This window comes from Corythoichthys intestinalis, chromosome 8 (genome assembly GCF_030265065.1).
Source record: "Corythoichthys intestinalis isolate RoL2023-P3 chromosome 8, ASM3026506v1, whole genome shotgun sequence".
Classification (NCBI taxonomy): Eukaryota; Metazoa; Chordata; class Actinopteri; order Syngnathiformes; family Syngnathidae; genus Corythoichthys; species Corythoichthys intestinalis.
The window spans coordinates 39193967-39218389 of NC_080402.1; the positions used below are offsets into that span (position 1 = coordinate 39193967).

Consider the following 24423-nt stretch of genomic DNA (forward strand, 5'->3'; position numbering starts at 1 on the left):
TGGATATCTTAGTTCTCTCTTCTCATTTAAAACATTTTAAGTGAATTTCCTAGCACCTAATGGCTGGTACTGTATGCTGCCGCCAAATTGCTAAAGAGATCTGTTGTCATGAATATAGCTCTTGATAGCCACATCTGAATTAATTTTGAATGCTTTCAAATGTAAAACACGTCAATATTTGGCTCATTACACTCCCAATCCTAGTGAATTATTCAGCCATTCAATTCAGAATCAAAATTGAGCATTAAGCCTGAGTTTGGCAAAGAGTCTGTTAAATCCCAAATAAAATAGTCAAGTTGAATGATATTTCACTATTTTTGGGGGGGGAGTATTTTGTGGTAACTAGTATTTTGCTCTTCTTTATGACCCCTAAAAAAAAATCAACATGTTTTAAACAGATTTCACAAGTAAACAGCATGGAATCCAGTTGAAATTTGGTCACAAATACACACTAACACAATTAAATCAACCTTCTGCAATTCAACAATAAATGTAATTGGTGACCTTTCAATCAATCGATAAATAAATCAGGTCATTGAGTATGTACAGTTGGGCAAATAAATATTTAGTCAACCACTAATTGTGCAAGTTCTCCCACTTGAAAATATTGTATAATATGTAATTGCCAACTTGGGTAAACCTCAACCATGACAGACAGAACGTGGGGGAAAAAAACAGAAAATCACATTGTTTGATTTTTAAATCATTTATTTGCAAATCATGGTGGAAAATAAGTATTTGGTCTATACCAGGGGTGTCCAAACTTTTTGCAAAGGGGGCCAGATTTGGTGTGGTTAAAAATGTGGGGGGCCAACCTTGGCTGACATCCTGTACGTAGAACAATATATTCAAGCAAATTTTAGCAAGCCATTCTGTGTGTCACATTTGCTTTATTATTTTCTTTAATTAAGAATTTCAACAATATCGCAACTAGCCTTTGTGGCGTTCTCTTTCGACTCTTGGGCTCTTGCGAAATATTGCTGCGGTGAAATTAAACTAGCTTCAAGTTGCTTCAATTTCTCGCTGAGTATCTTCTCTGTAATCTTGTCGTACATGTCTGCGTGTCTTGTTTGGTAATATCGCCTCACATTGAAGTCTTTAAAAATCGTGACTGTCTCTTTGCAAATGAGGCAGACGCGGTTGTTGCGTTTTAGTGAATAAATAGTCCAATTTCCACCTATCCTTGAAGCGTCGGCCGTCGCAGTCATCTTTCTTTTTTATGTGGATTGTCGCCATTTTGGAAAATTGGAAGTAAAGGGTTACACATGGGAATTTTGCTTTGAGTGCTGCTGCCTTTTGGTGGGTAAATGAGGAGCAGCATTTAGTGTGTAAGCTACTTCATATGCTGGCAGCAGTACTGCTGACGGATTTATTAAGTCTGTGTGCGGGCCAGACGTTACTGATTTCATGACAGGGGCTGGGGCCTGGAGGAAATTTGACCACGGGCCGCATTTGGCCCCCGGGCCGGACTTTGGACATGTCTGCTCTATACCAAAAGTTCATCTCAATACTTTGTTATGTACCCTTTGTTGGCAATAACGGAGGCCAAATGTTTTCTGTAACTCTTCACAAGCTTTTTACACACTGTTGCTGGTATCTTGGCCCATTCCTTCATGCAGATCTCCTCTAGAGCAGTGATTTTTTGGGGCTGTCGTTGGGCAACACGGACTTTCAACACTCCCTCCTCACCCCATAGCGTCAAAATGATAACAAGAACGGGGGGCAAAAATCCCAGAACCACACAGGGGGACCTAGTGAATGACCTACAGAGAGCTGGGACCACAGTAACAAAGGCTACTATCAGTAACACAATGCACCACCAGGGACTCAAATCCTGCACTGCCAGACATGTCCCCCTGCTGATGAAAGTACACGTCCAGGACTGTCGGCGGATTGCTAGAGAGCATTTGGATGATCCAGAAGAGGACTGGGAGAATGTGTTATCGTCAGATGAAACCAAAATAGAACTTTTTGGTAGAAACACAGGTTCTCTTGTTTGGAGGGAAAAGAATACTGAATTGCACCATACCCACTGTGAAGCATGGGGGTGGAAACATCATGCCTCGGGGCTGTTTTTCTGCAAAGGGACCAGGACGACTGATCTGTGTAAAGGAAAGAATGAATGGGGCCATATATCGAGATATTTTGTGTGAAAATGTCCTTCCATCACCAAGGGCATTGAAGATGAGACATGGCTGGGTCTTTCAGCATGACAATGATCCCAAACACACAGCCAGGGCAACAAAGGAGTGGCTTCGTAAGAAGCATTTCAAGGTCCTGGAGTGGCCTAGCCAGTCTCCAGGTCTCAACCCCATAGAAAATCTGCGGAGGGAGTTGAAAGTCCGTGTTGCCCAACGACAGCCCCAAAACAGGGAGGAATGGGCCAAAATGCCAGCAACAGTGCGCGAAAAGCTTGTAAAGAGTTACAGAAAATGTTTGGCCTCCGTTATTGCCAACAAAGGGTACATAACAAAGTATTGAGATGAACTTTTGGTATTGACCTAATACTTATTTTCCACCATGATTTGCAAATAAATTCTTTCAAAATCAAACAATGTGATTTTCTGGTTTTTTTTTTTTTTTCCACATTCTGTCTTTCATGGTTGAGGTTTAACCATGTTGACAATTACAGGCCCCTCTAATATTTTCAAGTGGGAGAACTTGCACATTTAGTGGTTGACTAAATACTTATTTGCCCCACTGTATGTCTCAAATCAAATTACAAGTACCCTTCCATTCAATTTCTGTATCACTATCGCTATTGGTAGCGGGTGTTTATAGCCTACCCCAATTGACTTCAGGGGAAAAGACGACCATTCACTGTAAATGTACACCAAGTACAATTTTAGACTCTTGAATAAACCTACCATGGATGTTTTTGGAACGTAAGACTGGATTCAAATGTCTAAACTTCAGAACTTTGCCGTATGTGCTGACCACTTCACGATGCTGAGAGCTTCTGAATAAATAATTTAAGATATATTACTTTGCCGTATAAAAAGAAAAACAGGAAAAGAGAAAAAAAACGGAAGGCTTGTTTGCTGTCCAAGTACAGTACTTAAATACTTAACTGTATGTTCTATGCTGTTATATTAGAGCCTTGTAGCCTTGGGAATAAGCCAATGCTATTTATGAAATTCAGGTACTGTAGTCACACGAGAAGATTTAGCAAAAGTTGACAGTAATCGGATCAGAAATCCCAAATGTAAGAGCTTAAACTGTGGATTTAAAACCTTGTGAGCAACTGTCAATTTTTACCAGTGTCGTGTCACATTTTTATTCTTGTTCTTGCTTTTACCAGTGGTTGTTATCCTTAGCTTCTCATTCAGCTAAACTTACCATAGCTGTCAAGATCAAAGTCTTGAAATGAAGTCTTTCTGACAGAACTCAAATCATACTAGATTAAATGCTTCTCGTCACCCTTTGAGTTCAATCAAGGCACTTGGCCTATTGTTCTGGATGAAAGAAAAGTCGAATTTGATATTACCTACTTGGCTTCCATTGAGGGAAAAGGACGTCCAATTGACTTTGGGAGAGGCTGGCCCTCCCAGTCAAAATGAATTGGACATCTAGCACCGTCAAACGCACAAAAACAAGAGCATTCACCACCTGCCCACCCGCTTGTAATGGAATTGGATGTCTCTTACCATCAAATACATGGGTTAAAGTGTTTCTATGGGTATTTTTTTTCCTCTGAGGCAATTACATGTAGTATATCAGGATATATTCCAGTTGCTTTTCCTTCACTGAATATTTTCACATTTTATCATTCTATCGCAATATCATTATCACTGGGCAAATATTGCAACATCTTATTACAGGTTAATCTGCAATTACCACCCCCGGCAAGCCGCAGATCCTAGGAAATTAACCTTCTGGTCATTTTAGACGTTATACAAAGATTCAAATCTAGCAATGCTGAGGAGATAAAAAGGAAACAAGGTCTGCAATTATTTTTTGATTAAGGCAACGAGATGGGTCAGATTTTCTGCCCCAGTTGTTCTGATGGCAAAAAGGAACTGCAGTGGAGAGGTAGAAAATTCCTTCTCCCACTTGCAGAAGCAACTGAGTACAAAAAAAAATGATACTGAAAAACCACAAACTTACTGAGGAGTCCCACTGTATAGTACAGAGGTCTCTAAACCAGTCGTCAAGGACTGTTGTGGGTCTTGGTTTTTGTTCCAACCGATCCAGTACAAAAAAGTCGAACCAATGAGGTTTCTGCTAAAACAAGCAGCACCTAACTGCAATTAACAGATTACCCTAGTAAAACACCAGATTGGTGAAATGCGTTCTCTTGTCTTGTTTGGTTGGGATGAAATCTGTAACCCACTGCTGCCCTATGTGGAATAGTTTGGAGACTCCTCATCCAGCACATATGTATCAATTAAAAAGTCTAGGGACTGGAGCCAGAACAGGGAGAGAGAGGACATGCTATTCTTTTGTTTGGTACAAGCGGTAATCCTGAAATTATACACATTAAGCAGTTCTGGAATCATATCACACATCGATATTTTACTTCCTGGATTTCTTGACAACCTTGGGATTAACTGCAAAATTTGTCCCTCTACCCCCTCCACAATACCAAAAAGCAATACCGAAAATCCCTTTTCAACTGGCTTCTTAAAAGAGAATAAAAATACTAACTAATAACACACAAAATGCCGGTAAAATCTTTTTGTGGAGGGAAAGAATATCCATCGAGAATATTCCAAGACAAGATTTAATGGGATAGATTTTGTTGTGAAAATAGAAATTTATGTCAGAGAGAAGTGTTCACTTCGCATTTTCCTCCCACAGTTTGCTTTAAAGAAGTGGTTATGCGAGAAACAATGCATGTACTGTAGAATGTGATCATTCTCTACCTCTGCCAGCGATCAAAGAAAACACCTCTCTGTTGCTGTGTGCTGCAACTCTGGCTTTCTTCTAATCCTACCTCTTCCTCCCCCAGTATACCACAAAGAAATTGATATATCTGTATGGGAAAGTCAGCACCCCCTCAATAAAAGCAAGGGCGGGAAATAAATGTTTATGGACAGAACCTTTCAAAGCAATGGTTTACCTTAACAATTTTCTTAATTTTGCTTATCTGATTTATGACATGTAGCACAGTGTTGGTGTAGTGAGTACATTTATGACACTGTTCGGAAGTCTAAGGTTGAAGCTTGTTTGTAGTATACAGTGAGCCCTCGTTTTACGCTGTTAATGGGCAATGGGGACACCCACCCCCAGCAAAAATTGAAAATCTGACAAGTAGAGGCCTATTAACATATATGTACATTTTTATAATTTTTTTTAAGCACTGCAAATGTAATAATTATGATATAAGATCTTCATAAAAGAAAACAATGATTTGTATATGTACACATGCATATATCATAACATTTTTATACAATAACACTTACATTAGACTCCAGTGGCTCCTTCCTTGACTGACAGTGATGATGATGATGATGATGATGATGATGAAGAAACACCGTGCACTGAAGATACAGTACAGTGGTACCTCTACTTACGAACGTTTCTACAAAAGTAATTTTCAGATTAAGACACGTTGAAACGGGAACGTATTGCCTCTTGTTAAGAAAGGAATTTCAGCTTACGAGAGGCAAAAATAAGATACAATGTTGTACAAGATGCGTACTTCCTGCTTTCTGCTTTTAAATGTCGCACCATAAGATCCTGCCGCCCTATTGGTCATAATTTTTCCAATCTGCTGTCCTTTTGGCGTTTTGTTGATGACGTTTCAATTTGGATGTCGCAGTCTGATGACGTGAACAGGCGCGACAGTGTTATTGTTGATGTAGGGTCAACGTCTGAGCCAAATGAGCACAAGGCTCCTCATGTTTCTGTCTCACAAAGGCTAGGTTCAGACCACAGGTCTTAATGCACGAATCCAAATTTTTCGTGTTTTTCCGACTCGAGTTAGGCATTAACTTGACGGTCTGAACGTGACAAGTCGCACAGAAGTGGACCATTTCAAATCCAATCTGGGTCACTTTCGTATGCGGATTAAATCTGATCTGGGCCACAATTTTCCAGAATGTGGCGGCGGTCTGAACTGTCAAGCCATCAATTACGCCAAAGAGTTTTTTTCTTTGAAGCCCACAGATGGTTCATTACATTAGTAGCAAATTAGAGCATAGGTCTCCTCGCTTTTTTTGTGTCACAAAGAGTGAGATAGGCGGTAGGCACCATCAATTTTGTGAAAGAGGACATTGCCTCACTCGAAAAGTAAGATTTTTTTTCTTTTTCTTTTTTTCTTTGCATTTTGTTCTATTATCTACAGTACTTCATTACAAATATTAACGGTTAGGTTAGATATATGGAATAATTCAAATGTCTGGCTAATGTTTTATTCCTGTTTTATTACGCACTTGATGAGAAATATGTCTCCCAACAACAGTAATTACTGAATAAATCAGAGTCAGACATTCTGTGTTTACCTATTTTGTATCTTGTCTTTAAAGTGTGTGTCATGTTAGGATTTAATGAAACTTTATTGTTGCACATCCTAAAGCTTCTGTCCAACAGATTCCTAATCTGAAGAAACATCAAGAATTTTTGTATATTGTATAGGTAAACAAAAAATACATCAGATTGACCAAATATTATATTTATTTGTATTTCAGAGTGTAATATTTAGAAAGGCAAACACTGTTTTATAAACCCTTGGTACAGTATATGAAAATAGCCCAATTAAATTGAATCCCAGCAGTCAGAAATGTGCATTTCATTACAAATACAATGATGGCAATCCCAAACACTGCCTCTTACAGACTATCAAAACCACTATATGAAAATTGGCAAGAAGAAGGGAAAAAATTTTAAAAAAAATAAACAAGAATTAATAACCACTGATTTATAAACAATTATTTGCTGAACAAATGCAATGCTATGCTATTTTGAGATCAACCAACCTTGTATATTGGATGCAATATTTACTGGGGCGAACCAATTAACACGTGGAACATTAATCATAGGAACATTTAGAAACACATGGATTATAATTACAAAAGAGAAACAGCCTGCCGTTATTTATTAATCGATAGTACATCACAAATCTGACTGAATCTATATGAAACTAACTCCAACAGGCCAACAGGAGTGTTTGAATGATTGTCTCTGACTGCAGGTGCTAATGAACAGACTCAGTATGATGTTTTTCAGTCAAAGTTCCCATTAGAGGGATCTGTGGTTGCTCTACACCAACATTCATTGAGCTGAAGTCCGTTTTTAAACATAGCTATTTTAGATTATCAACAGAGAATATGCTGTGCAGCCTGCAAAAAACACTCCATGTTCTTCATTGTTAAAATGTGTTTAACCATGTAAAACTGGATTATACTCCCACACAGTTTTACCAGTATGCATCCATGTCGGTTAATTTAGTGTTGGTTAGAAAGAAACGTCATTTAATTGCAATGCTTTCCTCAATCTGTTAATGGATGCTATTAGATTCACCCATAAATATTATTAATTTGTCTCCATTTAATGTAAAAGAATAATACAGCTGGTAGAAATAAATATACACTCTGCAAGTGGTCTGTCATCGTCAAAATTGTATGTAGCTGCTGTGGATCTTTTGAATCAGGATTAAGCGGTAATTAAAAAAAAAATCCCCTATGAATTTCGTTTTGAAACCTACGGCAGCAAATATTCGATTTCACCTTTGTTCTTTAACTTCCATCTAATACATAAGTCAACGCAAGTATTCCAACATGCAAGAAGTTTAGAGACCCAAATTGTAATAAAATGGATTAAGAAGATTCTTGTAAAATGTGTAACGAGTCAGTGATTTTTTTTTTTTTTTTTTTTGTCATGTGCAGTGTGGCTGTTACTCATCTATAAGGACTTTGGAACCATAAGGTCAAGGTTCAACTCTTGCATAGTGTTCAGGTTTGTGGGCCCGGTTTTCTATGACTGAAAACGGGTCCCACAGACCCAAACACAAAAAAAGAGTTAAGCCATTCTACATTCAAAAAGAAACAGTTTGAAATATGCTATTTTTATTCTTAAAGTTCGCGAAATACCCTTGAGCAAGGCAAGGATTTAGAGGATGATAAATTAACACGTCAATAAGGAGGAAAAGAAAAAAAAAATTCAGCTTGACTCTGACGTCATTGCTTGCATGGCTGCCAGTGTGATATGCTTCCCTGTGTGACAAAAATGTATACAGCAGTGTGGAAATTGACCCAACCAAGGGAGTATAAGGCTTTATAAATTAAATCTTTAACAGATCTTGTACTACAGTGTATAGCTTTCACTTTTCAATAACATTCCCTTTTGAAAAGGAATGTGAGCCGGTGAGCACATGATTAGTTAATCAAAATAAATACTGTTATATTCCAAAAATGCAGTACAAGTCAAATTTTAAGCGAAATTATTGTCCAAATGATAATATTAACTAAGTGTACCGCTTCATTTTCCTTTATAATGGTCTTGTTTTGAAACTAAAGCCTTTATAAAAGGGTTGTTATTTAAAGATATAATTTGGGAGTTATTGGAGTAAAAACAATATGATGAGTTTATAGCCATAAAATGAAGGTGTTAAAGATTTGTGCTGCTCTCTGCAAAAGGAGAAAAGCAAAACAAGCCAATTAAAGCAACACTATGTAACTTATCAGTTTGGGTCAATTTTAGCGATGCCGGTGGACAAAAGCGGCAGTGTTTTGCCTTAAAGGGGAAGTTCAGGATTTTTTATAACAGGCTTGATCTTCGAGTTAGCAAGGGTTTAATTAGTCGGTGGAGTTGATTTCAACAAATTCCGTGTAGTTTGTTAGTTATTTGTTAGTTTCAGGGCTCCGGAGTGGCTAAGCTAGCGCGAATCAATTGGAACATCTTAGCATGCCAATAAAAAAACAACGTATGCACACATGAAGATATTCGATGACCCATGCAATTAATAGTGTTGGCTGTGTTTTCAGGATATACCGTAATTTCCCGAATATGACGCACACTTTTTTTCCCCAAAATCAACTTGTAAAATCATGGTGCGCATTATAAATGGGTACATGGATGGAGACAGAAATATATATATTTTTATTGACATGGCCACGTTGTGTTGAAGAAACGTATGCAGCGATATATTGCCGACCATTACAATACGTGACGTCGCCATTTTGTTTTGGTAATACTTCACTCTGATCGGACGAATGATTTCGTCTGTGTTAAATTCTGCTTTTTTTACTCTTCATAAAGCACAGAATTTAGTTTCTTGAACTCATTTGAGTCAATGTTTATAGACCCTACTCACCTACGTCACAAAATGGGCGTGTCGCTGTTTCCGGCCGCCATATTGTACCTTTTTTTTAGACCTATTCTCATTGTTTTCAATTAGTCGAGCAAGTTATAGAGCAATTCATGGAAGCCCCGGTGTTATCTGACGCTGTAAACTCATTGGATCCGTTGCATAAAAGGCGTTACGTGGAAAAGCTTCAGTTTATCCATTCGCCAGATCCGTATTTGATGCCTAAATCGATGTTTTTCGACACGCTGGCTGCGCCTGACATCTGATATCCCGATATTTACAACTATCTTGTCCACACAAAATCAGCCTATTCTCACGAAAGTTTGAAAAACTTTAAGAGCTTGGAGGCTTATAAATGCTACGTTGCTGGTTGGGTGAAACAGGTCCTCGTACACGAAAATTCGGCAGGAATCTTGTGCTTGGAAGGTGAGTTACGAAATTTTCAATTCAAAATCTTTTGTTATTGCTAACATCCACTGTCAATTCTAATGTATTTCATATCATTTGTCAATGGAGCTAGGGCTTTTAATGTTTATATGGTTTAGCGATAGCACTCTCACTGTATACCTATATAATACGTAATAAATATGAAGTGCGATAGCACTACTCCAGATTGTCCCTAGTTGAATTTATTTTTTGGCTTTTGACCTCAATAGTGAAATTGTAAATTAATTGTATGACAACTGTCTGATTATCTTCTTATAATTATATATTTTCAGGTAGTTCATTCACAACGTCTGAGTGTATGTTGTCGGCGTTTAGCCTAGCAATGATCTTAATTGTGGTTGTCAGCCCAAAACCCTCTAAATATATATTAAATGCATCTTACCAGATATAAAATGACTACTACATAATCTGTGGTAGTCGTTTGGAGCCCAGTTTTCTCGTCGAATTGCAGCAGTCAATCTTGGTCTCTTCTTCGGCTCTCTCGGAATACGGTAAAAATTCAAGTCTCTCCGTCTATCTTCTCTGTTTTTGCAACCGACCGCCACACACGACTTCACCATTTTGATTATTAATGTTAACGAGCAGAAAAACACGCCATAATAGGAGGAATTTACGAAGCGCTAATGCATTAACATGACTAGTATCCGGACAACATGGCGCGGGGGCGTGGCTGTGACGTCACGTGAGTAGGGTCTATTGCAGGTCCGCAACTCGGACCATAACAAACGTAACAACAGACTTCCTGTGTGCGTCCGTCAACTATATCTGTCCCTCGGGAAAGTCAAACCCAAATAACAATAGTTCCTATTGTTACTGTCGTGTCGACAACGATGAGCGCTCTCGGATTTCCGACTTACGTTCTCACTTTCGTTTTACCATATCAATCCATGGAAGAAACATTTATTCATCATGATGAAACGAGCAAGTTATACAGCAGCCTTTAAAAGAAAAGTCACATCTGTTTTGTTTTCTCCTAGATTCGAGTAAGTTGGAGAAGTTGTCAAATCATATTATTACCGTAAATATTGTCAGCTTTATGGTAATGTTTTGAACTACCAATATGCTATGCTTGTGCTGTTTCACCAATCAGTAAAATGACATTTCTGTATCTGCACACGAGCTCTGTTTTCTTGTATTCTTCTATTTATTGGTGCTAAAATTAGGGTGCGCATTATAAACGGGTACATCATTTTCCCTAGATTTTACAAGTAAATTTGGGGTGCGCATTATACACGGGTGCCCCTTATATTCGGGAAATTACGGTAGTTAATAAAACTTACCATTGCATGTCAATAATTGCCGTATGAACAGCAACATTTGTAATCTAGAAGCTCCGCAGAGGAGCAGGGCGGAGTGATATTATATCGTTTCTTTTCACCACTGATTTTTCATGTTGAAGCCAACAGCAAGTACCCAGTTTATATTGTTCCTCATTCTTCGTAGGGAATTTGTGGAAATTTGCCTTTGCCTATTGGCAAAGGTCTGTCTCTTTCCACAGCCTCTAAATGCACGTTTCGCCATGTTGCCCGCCGTCAGTTAACTCAGGAAGATGATGCTGCATTCGAGGAAAGTGGGAAGTCAGAGTTTCCAACCGCAGAGCTAGAAAAATATCATTGCAAGGCCTCCAGGTTTGCTGGAGGTCAAAATGTCTTTTGATGGCCAAAATAATAAACCAACTTGCTGCGATCACCAATCTTTGCTATTTACATTCACTTAGAACGCTTTGAGGTCACAACTGGTACCCTCCGAGCGGGGTAAGTCCGACTTCCCACCTTCCTCGAATGCAGCGTGAGCACTAGTGGCCAAAGCACTCCTCTTTATTGTGGTCGTATTACGCATCTAAAAAATAGTCCTGCAGAATGAAATTAATTACAGCAGTTTGGTGTGACATTGTTTTGGCTGAATGGGTGTTTTGGAACAAGGATCTTTGTTTTGAATTTATTTGACTACGTTGGATCTGTTCGTAGATCTGTATCGTTTTTTTACTAGCATGCTATGAAGGTGCCATTGACTCGTGCTAGCTTAGCCACTCCAGAGCCCGAAACTAACAAATAACTTGCAAACTGCCCAAAATTTGTTGAAATCAACTCCACACACTAATTAAACCCCTGCTAACTCAAAGATTTAGCTTCATGTAAAAAATTCTGAACTTTTGCTCTAAAGAAGGCTGCGATTCCCATGAGGACCAGCACACACCCACACTGTGTCGTAAAATCATCCATCAGTCAAAAATCAATCTCCCATTTGCCTGCTGACTGATTAAACGCCATATCTGTTTCCAGCGACTGTGTGAAGGACGAATATTAATAAGGCAATGAATCAAGTTGTGGCTAAACAACAAGATATGACGGTTGGCAACCATGTGGCTTAGTGTGGGTAACTCGTCACCATTGACGAGTTTGGTTGATGCATCACGCCAGCGAGTGAAAGCCAGGCCAATGTTTATTCTTGAGTATCCTGGTAGCCTCCCTTTTTTTCCTCCTCAGACAAAACTTTTTTGTCTCTTTTGTTGCTTTGCCATCTTTGCAGAATTTGCACGAAAGCGTTTGCTTTGACTTCCGTCTTTATAATGAATGGGGAAAGGGATGTATGCTGTAAAGCAGCCAGCACTTTTGTATTTTTTTGTTTTGTTTTGTTTTTTTGGGGCAGGGTTCCTGCACACCCCCCTCAAAATTCATTAGTGCTGCTGAAAGTTATATATACCCTTTCAAAATATAAACGACATATCATCACAAATGTTATGAAAATATTTTATAAAGGTTGACCTAGTGTTGCTTTAAGAGGGCTTTTTGACTCCTGCTTTTTTTGTTGGTTTTTTTTTTGTTTTTTTTTTTGGTCTTCAAATGGATCATTTGTTCAGAATTAGCCATTCGGGGTAGCAGTGAACCTTCTTTGGTGAAGGGTTATGAAACAAATCCAAAAAGTGGTTGGAGGAAGAGGCCCACTGTCCCCAGGACACACACGGTCACAAACACCCATAGGAAGATTCTGTCTATCACCATGGCGACGTACTTCCAGTCGTCTTCCACCTGTACCAGGGGGCAAAACAAAAAGAGAGAAATGACAAAAAATTACTTGGAAGCATGGAAAGTATTCAATATTTCTTGTTGTTTATCAGAAAATAGATACTCCATCCATCCATCCATTATCTTCCGCTTATTCCGGGGTCGGGTCGCGGGGGCAGCAGCTTCAGCAGGGAAGCCCAGACTTCCCTCTCCCCAGCCTCTTCAGCCAGCTCCTCCGGCAGGATTCCAAGGCGTTCCCAGGCCAGCCGAGCGACATAGTCTCTCCAGCGTGTCCTGGGTCAACCCCGGGGCCTCCCACCGGTGGGACATGCCCGGAACACCTCTCCAGGGAGGCGTCCAGGAGGCGTCCGAACCAGATGCCCGAGCCACCTCAACTGGCTCCTCTCAACGCGGAGGAGTAGCGGCTCGACACCAAGCCCCTCCCGGATGACCGAGCTTCTCACCCGATCTCTAAGGGAGAGCCCGGACACCCTGCGGAGGAAACTCATTTCGGCCGCTTGTATCCGGGATCTTGTTCTTTCGGTCACGACCCACAGCTCGTGACCATAGGTGAGGGTAGGAACGTAGATCGACCGGTAAATCGAGAGCTTCGCCTTTTGGCTCAGCTCCTTCTTCACCACAACGGACCGGTGCAGAGTCCGCATCACTGCAGACGCTGCTCTGATCCGCCTATCAATCTCCCGCTCCCTCCTGCCCTCACTCGTGAACAAGACCCCAAGATACTTGAACTCCTCCACTTGGGGCAGGATCTCATCCCCGACCCGGATAGGGCATGCCACCCTTTTCCGGCTGAGGACCATGGTCTCGGATTTGGAGGTGCTTATCTTCATCCCAACCGTTTCACACTCGGCTGCAAACCAGCCCAGTGAGAGTTGGAGGTCACAGCTTGATGAAGCCAACAGCACCACATCATCTGCAAAAAGCAGAGATGCAATGCTGAGGCCACCAAATCGGACACCCTCAACGCTTCGGCTGCGCCTAGAAATTCTGTCCGTAAAAATTATGAACAGAATCGGTGACAAAGGGCAACCTTGGCGGAGTCCAATCCTCACTGGGAACGAATTCGACTTACTGCCGGCAATGCGGACCAGACTCTGACACTGGTCGTACAGGGACCGAACAGCCCTTGCCAAGTGGCTCGGTACCCCGTACTCCCGGAGCACCCTCCACAGGACTCCCCTAGGCACACGGTCGAACGCCTTCTCCAAATCCACAAAACACATGTAGACTGGTTGGGCGAACTCCCATGCACCCTCGAGGACCCTGCCGAGGGTGTAGAGCTGGTCCACTGTTCCACGGCCGGGACGAAAACCACACTGCTTCTCCTGAATCCGAGATGCGACTTCCCGACGGACCCTCCTCTCCAGCACCTCTGAATAGACTTTACCGGGGAGGCTGAGGAGTGTGATACCTCTATAATTGGAACACACCCTCCGGTCCCCCTTTTTAAAAAGGGGGACCACCACCCCGGTCTGCCAATCCAGAGGCACTGTCCCCGATGTCCACGCGATGTTGTAGAGGCGTGTCAGCCATGACAGCCCTACAACATCCAGAGCCTTTAGGAACTCGGGGCGGATCTCATCTACCCACGGGGCCTTGCCACCGAGGAGCTTACCAACCGCCTCAGTGACTTCAGCCCCAGAGATTGAAGAGCCCACCTCAGAGTCCCCAGACTCTGCTTCCTCAAAGGAAGGCGTGTCGGTGGAATTGAGGAGGGCTTCGAAGTATTCTCCCCACCGACTCACGACGTCCCGAGTCGAGGTCAGCAGTACACCATCTTCACTATACACAGTGTTAAAGGTGCACTGCTTTCCTCTCCTCAGACGCCGGATGGTGGACCAGAATTTCCTCGAAGCCGTCCGGAAGTCGGACGAAATAGATACTTTTAATGGCTTTAATGAAAACTTTGGCAGAGCTATTATTACGAAACCTATTCCGCATACCAAAGTTGTTTTGTTGTTGTTGTTTTTTTTCTGCTGTAATTATACCTGAAAGGGTGGGTGTGGAAAATGATTTAATTCTAATTAATGTAATTCAAAATAAAGTTTTTGTTTTTATTAATGCTTTAATCTTCATCAGGTGTTTTTTGCTTTCTTTCCTCCTATATGAAGTTTGTGTACAGTACATACTGTGTACTGTATTTTTTTTTTTTACAAGAATTCAAACATTAGGATAATGTATTGCTTTACGGTAATTCTAAAGTTCTGACAACTGTATTTCATAGAATGCATAAAGCTCACCAAAGGATTAACAAAACTGGAATTTGAATTTTAACCCTAAACCTTTGAACCGATAATGTGTCAAGTCATTGACAAAAATGTTCTTGTTAGATTCATCATTAGGACATTGTCTATTGTTAAGAGTAACAGCTTGTAGAGTAGTTGTTGTCCAAGACAGCATCCTTAAAATATAAACTCTACCGTACAGTAGTTACATTGACAATCAATCCATATCCAAAATAAACGGGGGACATTTTTTGACATAGGAACAGCCCTTGAAATTGTCGATAAATAATCTACAACATACAGTATAAAGCATCCGTTTTCAATTTTAGCTAAAATCGCACTCTGAAAGAATATGTTGTTCTTCCATTAAGTAATAAACTGCATTTGATGCAACTACAATTACAAGTTTCATACCCTTAAATTTTCTTTCACCCATATTTGCATATTCATATTTCAAATTATATTCTAATTTTTAAAATGAAACCTTAACAGGTGTCACAGATGTTCTTTTGTATGAACCACAAAGACATCAACTGACCTCTTTGGCTTTGTTTCGGCTCCTCATGTTCTCAGCGATGTACTTAACACTCTCGATGGCCTGTTTGATCTCAGGTGACACAACGGAGAAGGCCACTACTGAATTTATGCTTTCTGGACTCAGCTGACGTGTCGTTTTTCCAGTTGTTGTTGAATCAGGACTTTCCTTTTCATGCTGGCAGGGACAAGAGCATTTTTTCCCAGCACAGCCTTCCATGGAGGGCAATGTACTGTCTCCAAATTCCAGACAATTTAGGGAACCCCCTCCTACATGCTGAAGAGCAAGAAAAAGACAAATTTGGTCGCTTAAAAAACATCTATCAAAAAGACATTTTCATTTCGACAGTTTGGTTAATTCATGCTGGTCCTCTGCATTCTGCTGAAATAAATTGTCCTTGTTAAAACAGTACCAAAATTGATAACAAGTCAGTATTTTGCAGCATTGGGTAGAAATGGAATCATAGCCTCAGTATGTAATGTAAAAGTATATACCCACTTCCGAAATTCTTGTTTCCTTAAACAGTTTCCCCACTTTATTTAATTAATTAATTTATTTATTATTTAATATTTACATTTGTTTGCTGACATTAATTGTTATAGTATAGTGGCGTTTCAACAGCGTTATTTTGTTCAGCTCTGAGTAATCTAATTAATTACGTTTCCCATATTTGCAACGCTGTTACCATTACTGAGGATGTGAAGGGGCACGTCACTACAATTTGGTTGCATGAAGCGCGTGTTGTCTAATTTTGTCACACATCAGCTGCCCGCCTGCCTGCCTGCCTGCCTGGAGAGAGTAGAGCGGGAGGAGGGATGTAGGAAGGGGGTGGTTACGTCGTTGCAAACGCGATGATGATTGGCTAGGTGGGCGGATCATTCTCTCCTTCACTGCACGCTCTGGCAAATACAACAAGACAGCGATAATGGCGACGAGCCAGGGAATTTCATAGGTACGGTTTTCAAACCTGAATTATTCTTAGTTTCAGAGATTTGCACTGGTTAATAGTCAGTTTACATTTGTGTTTTCTTAACAGAATAATATGTTTGATCCAAATGAATAACCAATGTACTAAAATACTGCATATTGTGTTTTTATTCTTCAATCAGCTAATATAAACGTCTTTGATGTGAAAGATGTTATAGAATGTATAATGTTATAATGTCTAGAAAATGAAAAGTAACTTTAGTCACTTTGCTGAGTAACTAATTAGTCTTACAATGAGGTAACTGAGTTACTAATTCAATTAATTGTTGGGAGAAGTAATTTTTAACTATAATGAATTACTTTTTTTTTTTTTTTAATCGAGATTGACAACACTGTGGGAAAACTTTGCAAAGAAAGATTTTTATAAGGGGACAAATACTTTTTATGTATTTTGTGAACGTCAGAAAATTTGCATGTCTTTACTATTATATCTTTTGTATAAAGACAAAAGTGGAATGGTTTAATGAGTAGTTGAGTCCATTTATCCACTTTTATCATCAGAATTGCATTACTGTATAAAGAGTTTGCAGGTCAGCATGTTTAATTTTGGAATTTACACAGTTGTTCTGCAGCTGTTTCTTTTCATTTTCAACTGTATTTCAGTGGGCCAGTATTCTGTCAATTAATGGGTTCTGGCATCAAAATTGTGACAATTTTTCAGATTAATAATAGGGATTTTTTTTCCATACAGGTTTTAGAAATAACACAGATCACATTTGCATTGGAATGCAAGGAAATAAGTGTACCGGTATTTACTTTATCTTTTCATATTATCTACAACCCTTTGTCCAAAATTTTAAAGTAGTTACCTTTTAAAAATAGGATATCAAGAATGTGTGGTAGACTATACATATACAGTGGGGAAAATAAGTATTTAGTCAACCACTAATTGTGCAAGTTATCCCACTTGAAAATATTAGAGAGGACAGGCCTCTCTAATATTTTGTGTTTATAATTGTCAACATGGGTAAACCGCAACCATGAGACACAGAATGTGGAAAAAAAAACAGAAAATAACATTGTTTGATTTTTAAAGAATTTATTTGCAAATCATGGTGGAAAATAAGTATTTGGTCAAAACCAAAAGTTAATCTCAATGCTTTGTTATGTACCCTTTGTTGGCAATAATGGAGGCCAAATGTTTTTTGTAACTCTTCACAAGCTTTTCACACACTGTTGCCGGTATTTTGGCCCATTCCTCCATGCAGATCTCCTCTAGAGCAGTGATGTTTTGGGGCTGTCATTGGGCAACATGGACTTTCAACTCCCTCCACAGATTTTCTATGGGGTTGAAACCTGGAGACTGGCTAGGCCACTCCAGGACCATGAAATGCTTCTTACGAAGCCACTCCTTTGTTGCTCTGGCTGTGTGTTTGATATCATTGTCATGCCGAAAGACCCAGCCACGTCTCATCTTCAATGCCCTTGCTGATGGAAGGAGATTTTCATTCAAAATCTCTCAATACATGGCCCCATTCCTTCTTTCCTTTACACAGATAGGTTGTCCTGGTCCCTTTGCAGAAAAACAGCCCCAAAGCATGTTTCCACCTCCATGCTTCACAGTGGGTATGGTGTTCTTCGGCTGCAGTTCAGTATTCTTTCTCCTCCAAACACGAGAACCTGTGTTTCTACCAAAAAGTTCTATTTTAGTTTCATCTGACCATAACACATTCTCCCAGTCCTCTTCTGGATCATCCAGATGCTCTCTAGCGGACCGCAGATTGTACTGGACGTGTACTGGCTTCAGCAGGGGGACATGTCTGGCAGTGTAGGATTTGAGTCCCTGGCGGCGCATTGTGTTCCTGATAGTAGCCTTTGTTTCTGTGGTCCCAGCTCTCTGTAGGTCATTCAGTAGGTCCCCCCCGTGTGGTTCTGGGATTTTTGCTCACCGTTCTTGTTATAATTTTGATGCCACGGGGTGAGGTCTTGTATGGAGGCCCAGATTGAGGGAGATTATCAGTGGTCTTGTATGTCTTCCATTTTCTAATAATTGCTCCCACAGTTATTTCTTTACACCAAGCGTTTTACCTATTGCAGATTAAGTCTTCCCAGCCTGGTGCAGGTCTACAATTTTGTCTCTGGTGTCCTTCGACAGCTCTTTGGTCTTGGCCATTGTAGAGTTTGGAGTGTGACTGACTGAGATTGTGGACATGTGTCTTTTATACCGATAATGAGTAAACAGGTGCCATTAATACAGGTACCGAGTGGAGCCTCGTTAGACCTCGTTAGAAGACATCAGGTAACGAGTGGAGCCTCGTTAGACCTCGTTAGAAGAAGTTAGACCTCTTTGACAGCCAGAAATCTTGCTTGTTTGTAGGTGACCAAATATTTATTTTCCACTCTAATCTTTGGGAAATAAATTCTTTAAAAATCAAACAATGTGATTTTTTTTTTTTTTATCTCCACATTCTGTCTCTCATGGTTGAGATTTACCCATGTTGACAATTACAGGCTACTGTAATCTTTTCAAGTAAGAGAAATTGCACAATTTGTGGTTGACTAAATACTTATTTGCCCCACTGTAAAGTGATCCCTCGCTACTTTGCGCTTCAAACTTTGCGCCCTCAGTCCATCACTGATTTTTTTTTTCAATTTAAAAAATATATATATATATATATATATATATATATATATATATATATATATATATATATATATATATATATATATATATATATTAGGGCTGTCAAACGATTAAAATTTTTAATCGAGTTAATTACAGCTTAAAAATTAATTAATCGTAATTAATTGCAATTAATCGCAATTCAAACCATCTATAAAATATGCCATATTTTTCTGTAAATTATATATATATTCTGTAAAATAAATTGTTGTAATGGAAAGATAAGACACAAGATGGATATACACATTCAACATACGGTACAAAAGGACTGTAATGGGCATTTCACTCTACTGTCATTTAAATCTGTCTATGCTGTCCGCACTCCGAAGCGTCTACTTTTTCCAAAGCTAGACAGCTAGTGAAAGACGCCTTAATAATTAGACTTCTTCCTTTTTCATCTGATTTATTAATAAAATGGCCTCAAACCATTGTCCTCTTTAGACCGTCGTAAAACTACAAAAAAAAAGTACACAAGCATTGCATTAGCAACAACGTTAGCTTAGCACGCTATACAGGTTCACTAAACATAAACAAAAAGCGTCTCATACAAAAAATATAACATTTCGCTTACTAACATAATATGTACATTCTTTACAACAACCATACTTACGGACAAATCTTGTCCAAGGATCATATAAGCACAACATTATCAGCCCGAGACGTCGTGCAGCCATAATGAACTGGAAAGAAAACACTAAACCATGTCGCAAAGCGACCACAAGAGTTCGCTGTTGGACAGCACAAAAAGTCTTGCTGTAAAACTTACCAAAAGGCAGAATACTTTCTGAGCGGGACATGTGCGTTAATTGCGTCAAATATTTTAACGTGATTAATTAAAAAAATTAATTACCGCGCGTTACCGCGATAATTTTGACAGCCCTAATATATATATATATATATATATATATATATATATATATATATATATATATATATGTATGTATGTATACATGAAGTATTTTATAGAGCTGTCCCGATCAGATCATGTCCCGATCAGATCATGTCACTCTTGCTCCTGCATCTTTTCTTGGTCAGGCAGTGCACTCGAGTTGCTTATTAAAGTTAGCGGTTAGAGGTCTTGCCATAGATGCTTGGAAGCCGAAACTTCAAAGCGCCGCATGCGTCAATCATCGTTTAACTTGTTAAACGTGAAGTGAGCAGCTTGAGCGGATTTGAGTGGACTCACTCAACAAAGCATTTAATAAAGACAAGCATTTTTCTACTTTATTCTTGTTTAAAATAATTCGGTCGGACAGGAACATGTTTAAAACTTATCATAATTATTACATTTCAAGTGCTTAAAAAACATTTATTAAAATACATATATACAATACATGAAAGTTTTTTTATTTTATTATAATATGGGGGGAAAAAAGTAAAAAAATATGTTGTATATGTATCTCTTTCCAATGCCAAATCTGAATAAATACATAGAACATACCAAAAAAAAAAAAAAATTGGGGGCGCTACGTCACAGTTTTTTACTTATCGGGGTGGGTTCTGGTCCTCATGAACCGCGAAAAAAACATGGGATCACTGTACTAAAAAGGTGGCCTTACCGCATATAATTTTTAAATTAGAAAATGGGGGTAATACTGGTTTCCAAGCACATGAAAGTGACCTATAAACTTCTCATTCTTTTTGGATCTTATTTTGTATTCATTCATTAGTGTTTCTCTCTCTGTGGACCTGCCAAATCTCACTGTTTTTACTAGGACAGTACACACCTCCGCACCAAGTTGCCAAAAAAGAACATCACGTCTATCATGACAGCTGGATCCTGTGCTGTTGTTTGTTTTGTTTTAATTTTAGAATGAAATTGAACAAACATGACTGCACTACAAATTCTCCCCAACGACAGCAGCGATTTAGCAGGCAAAAATCTATTTTCATTACCACATATCTTCATTAGGACAACTGGTGGGTTGGAGTTAACTTTGCGCAAGAGGCAGAATAGACCCTGGAAAGGTCACAAGCCAGGCCAGGTAGAAAAAGACTACCAAACGTACATATTGATCACACCAATGGGAAACGAGCTTTCAAATAACCATCTTTTTTAACCACATTACCATCATGCTGCCAAATGGGCAAATTGAAATGATGCACTTGTAATGCCTAAATATGAAGTTGTAAAAAAGAAAAAAAGAAATCTGGATGGTTTAGTTTTATGTTTAGAATACAAATCACAGTAAAATAAAATACAGTCTCAAGAGGAGGGTGCATGCAGTTTTCCTTGAATCATAGTTCACCACCTCTATTTGATTTACTGTAGGTATCTCTATGGTAAAAATACATTGTTGTGACATCTCACTGTTATCCACATAAGGACAAGGGAATACTTGCCTGCGTCAAGTTACTCTTCCTCTTGGCTCCTCCGCCTCCTCCTCCCCCTCCAGCTCCTCCTGCCTCCCCACTGTTCTCCAACCCTCCAGCTTTGCTGTCTTCATCAGTTGGTCTCCGCATCAACATAACCCTCGGCAGCACTTTGAGAAACACTGAGCGCACCCAACCGGGCATCGTGTGGGTCATAGGGGTGCGGTAGTGCACATTTAAGACGAAAACCGTAATGACAATGCTGAGTGTGACGAAGATCATGGTGAAGAGCAGATACTCTCCAATCAGCGGGATGACCAGAGATGTGGAGGGGATGGTCTCGGTGATAACGAGTAGAAATACAGTGAGGGAGAGCAGGACGGAGATACAGAGCGTGACCTTCTCTCCACAGTCAGACGGGAGATAGAAAACCAGCACTGTTAGGAAAGAGATGAGGAGGCAGGGGATGATGAGGTTGATGGTGTAGAAGAGTGGCAGGCGGCGGATGTAGAAGGAGTAAGTGATGTCCGGGTAGATTTCCTCACAGCAGTTGTACTTGATGTCATGCTTGTAGCCTGGAGCATCAATGATCTCCCACTCGCCACTCTCCCAGAAATCTTTAAGGTTAACCTAAACGATAGATACAAATATTATGTACAATAGTTGTACGAAAAGTAAAGGTCACTTCAGTTGATCGGTGCCGAATAATAAACTTCCAGAAACTTTCTACAAAATGCATGCTTTTTTTTTTGTTAAAAAGGGAAAATAAATTTTGCGATCATTTTAGTTGAGAATATGGCTCCCCAATTCAATTTACATATCAATATTGAATCATTTGTTTCAAATTTTTATTCTAAATGCATATTCAAAGAAAGTGTTACTGCTACTTCTTAAGTTGAATAGAAATACAATAAATCAGCAGTGTTATAGACAAGTTTCCGAGGTACTGCACTTTACTTCCGCATCTCTGCTCGCGCCTTCCGTTCTACACTTTTTCTCACCAATAGAACAGAGGAGCTGGAGTGGCATTACTCATCAAAATCCCTCAAAAAAGACAATTTGGAAATGCCGCATTCATCTGCCATCATCACGACATAGGAGGACAACATGAAGCAATGGCTAAGAGTTGCCACAACCAAAATAGTTTTGTATTTTATTGATTTAACAACAGTGGAAGGAAATGCAATTAGGGATCTGAAAAGTTCTGAAGCATCCAGTTGAATGTGTTCTCATGAATATGGGAAATTTGTGTTCATGAAGGGAAATTTGGAATCAAGACAGTGTCACCACAAAGCAATAACAGGTACGATTATATTCGATTTGACTACAATTTTGTGTTGCGTCAAAGCTGAGAAATCATTAGCTTTGCATTAGCTTCAACGACAAAGAACAGACAACAAACACTTATCTACTACGAGTCATACACGGGCTTTTTACCTTCAATGCATAAATGCAAGTGTTACCTGTTTCTGTTTGTTTGTTTACAGTTGGAAAACGCTGTTAGCTAAGGGAAGTCAACTTGATGTGTCTCACAACAACACTTAAGGGCCGTTTACATGGTGACTCTCTGAGATCGGATTCTTTCACTTTAGGGGCAGGATTCGTTTTCGCCTTCTGTCTTCGCCGGCACCATAAGCACGCGAGGCGAGTCCGCAACTCAGTCATTGCGTCTTTTTGTCGCAGAGTCGCCATGTAAACTGCCCCTTAGGTTGAGACACTTAGGGGCCGTTTACATGGTGACTCTCTGAGAATACGAACAATTTCAAATTTGCGTTTGCATTTGCGTCTCCATTTGAACAATGTCGCAATTCAGCATGAAAACGATGTAGTATTCATGCCAAGCCCTAGGGGGCAGTGCAGATTTACCGGGCGACAGAGAATGATGCACTTTGACCCCACCAAGCTCCCTCAGCCCGGAAAAAAATATGCCCGCCCATTCGAAGCGATGTCATTTTTCTTTTGTTCAAAAAGGCACTAAAATTGAAACGTTCAACATATTTAATTTAAAAATATTATTAAAACAGTAAATTAAAGCTGACATTCCGCCATATTTGCTGTTTTTAATGTTCAGTAGCAACGCTGCGCACGCCCAATGTGACGTGTACGAGTGCTGACGTTAACAGCGCGGTCTCGCGCGTCAGGAGCCTTTGATATGCATGCCGAGGAAGGCCCCCTCAACCCCCCGCAATCGGATTCTTTCACTTTGGAGGCAGGATTCAGAATTTTTCGTTTTCACCTTCCGTCTTCGCCGGCACCAGCGTCTTTGTGTCGCAGAGTCGCAATGTAAACTGCCCCTCATATAGAAACTACATGTGTTCTACCTTGATGAAGGTTGAAATCTTTGCTCCACTTTCGTTAATATTTTTCTAATAATTTTATAAATTGTGATTTATTGACCTTTTTCCATATGCACCAATTGTTTTAAATAAAACAAAAAATGGAATCATGTTCAAAAGTTTTATTGCGCTCAGTCTCTGCAAAAAATAGAATAACATACTATTTGTGTTTATATGTATATGTGCGATGACCTCATAATACCATAACTATAACCTAACTCGATGAAATTTATCTTATGGTATTTCCTTGTAACAACAAAATCCGTGTCAGCCCTTTTGCATTCAGCAACTGTAATATTTTTAATTTCGCCTCATTTTGGTCAATCAAGTGGCCGGTGTATCAATCTACACCCCATGTTAACACAGGCTGCACAGATTAAGAATTAGAATTTTGTCCACAAACAATCAATTGATAAGAACAAACATGCAATCTTTTAGGCGGATCTTTTAGGGTTAAACTGCGAGCCAAATCCTTAATCTGCTTCTGGTTTTGATTTTGAGCATATGGCGAGGTATATCCACACTGGCCCTTGAAGCTGGATGCTGTTCAAAACATTCCACTTCCAATCATGTACTGTATATAGGAGCTTCCAGGAGTTCACACAACCAAGCACACACAGAAAGTCAGAAGTGTCATCGAAATCAATTTTTGGAGAATCCGTGGGTTCCTCTGGTTTGATT

General features: G+C 39.6%; 1 protein-coding gene across 3 annotated transcripts in view; it reads right to left on the minus strand.

Annotated features, from left to right (window-relative positions):
• Positions 1–8801: 8801 nt before the first annotated feature.
• chrna6 (cholinergic receptor, nicotinic, alpha 6) overlaps positions 8802–24423 on the minus strand; it is a 44985-nt gene continuing 29363 nt past the window's right edge. For all 3 annotated transcript variants that reach the window (XM_057844121.1, XM_057844119.1, XM_057844120.1), the window contains 3 exons: positions 21437–22036; positions 15487–15759; positions 8802–12726 (listed from right to left, as the gene is read on the minus strand). In XM_057844121.1, coding sequence (XP_057700104.1) covers positions 12601–12726; positions 15487–15759; positions 21437–22036 — 999 coding nt within the window. In that variant the 3' untranslated portion in view covers positions 8802–12600. The remainder of the gene's footprint in view (positions 12727–15486; positions 15760–21436; positions 22037–24423) is intronic.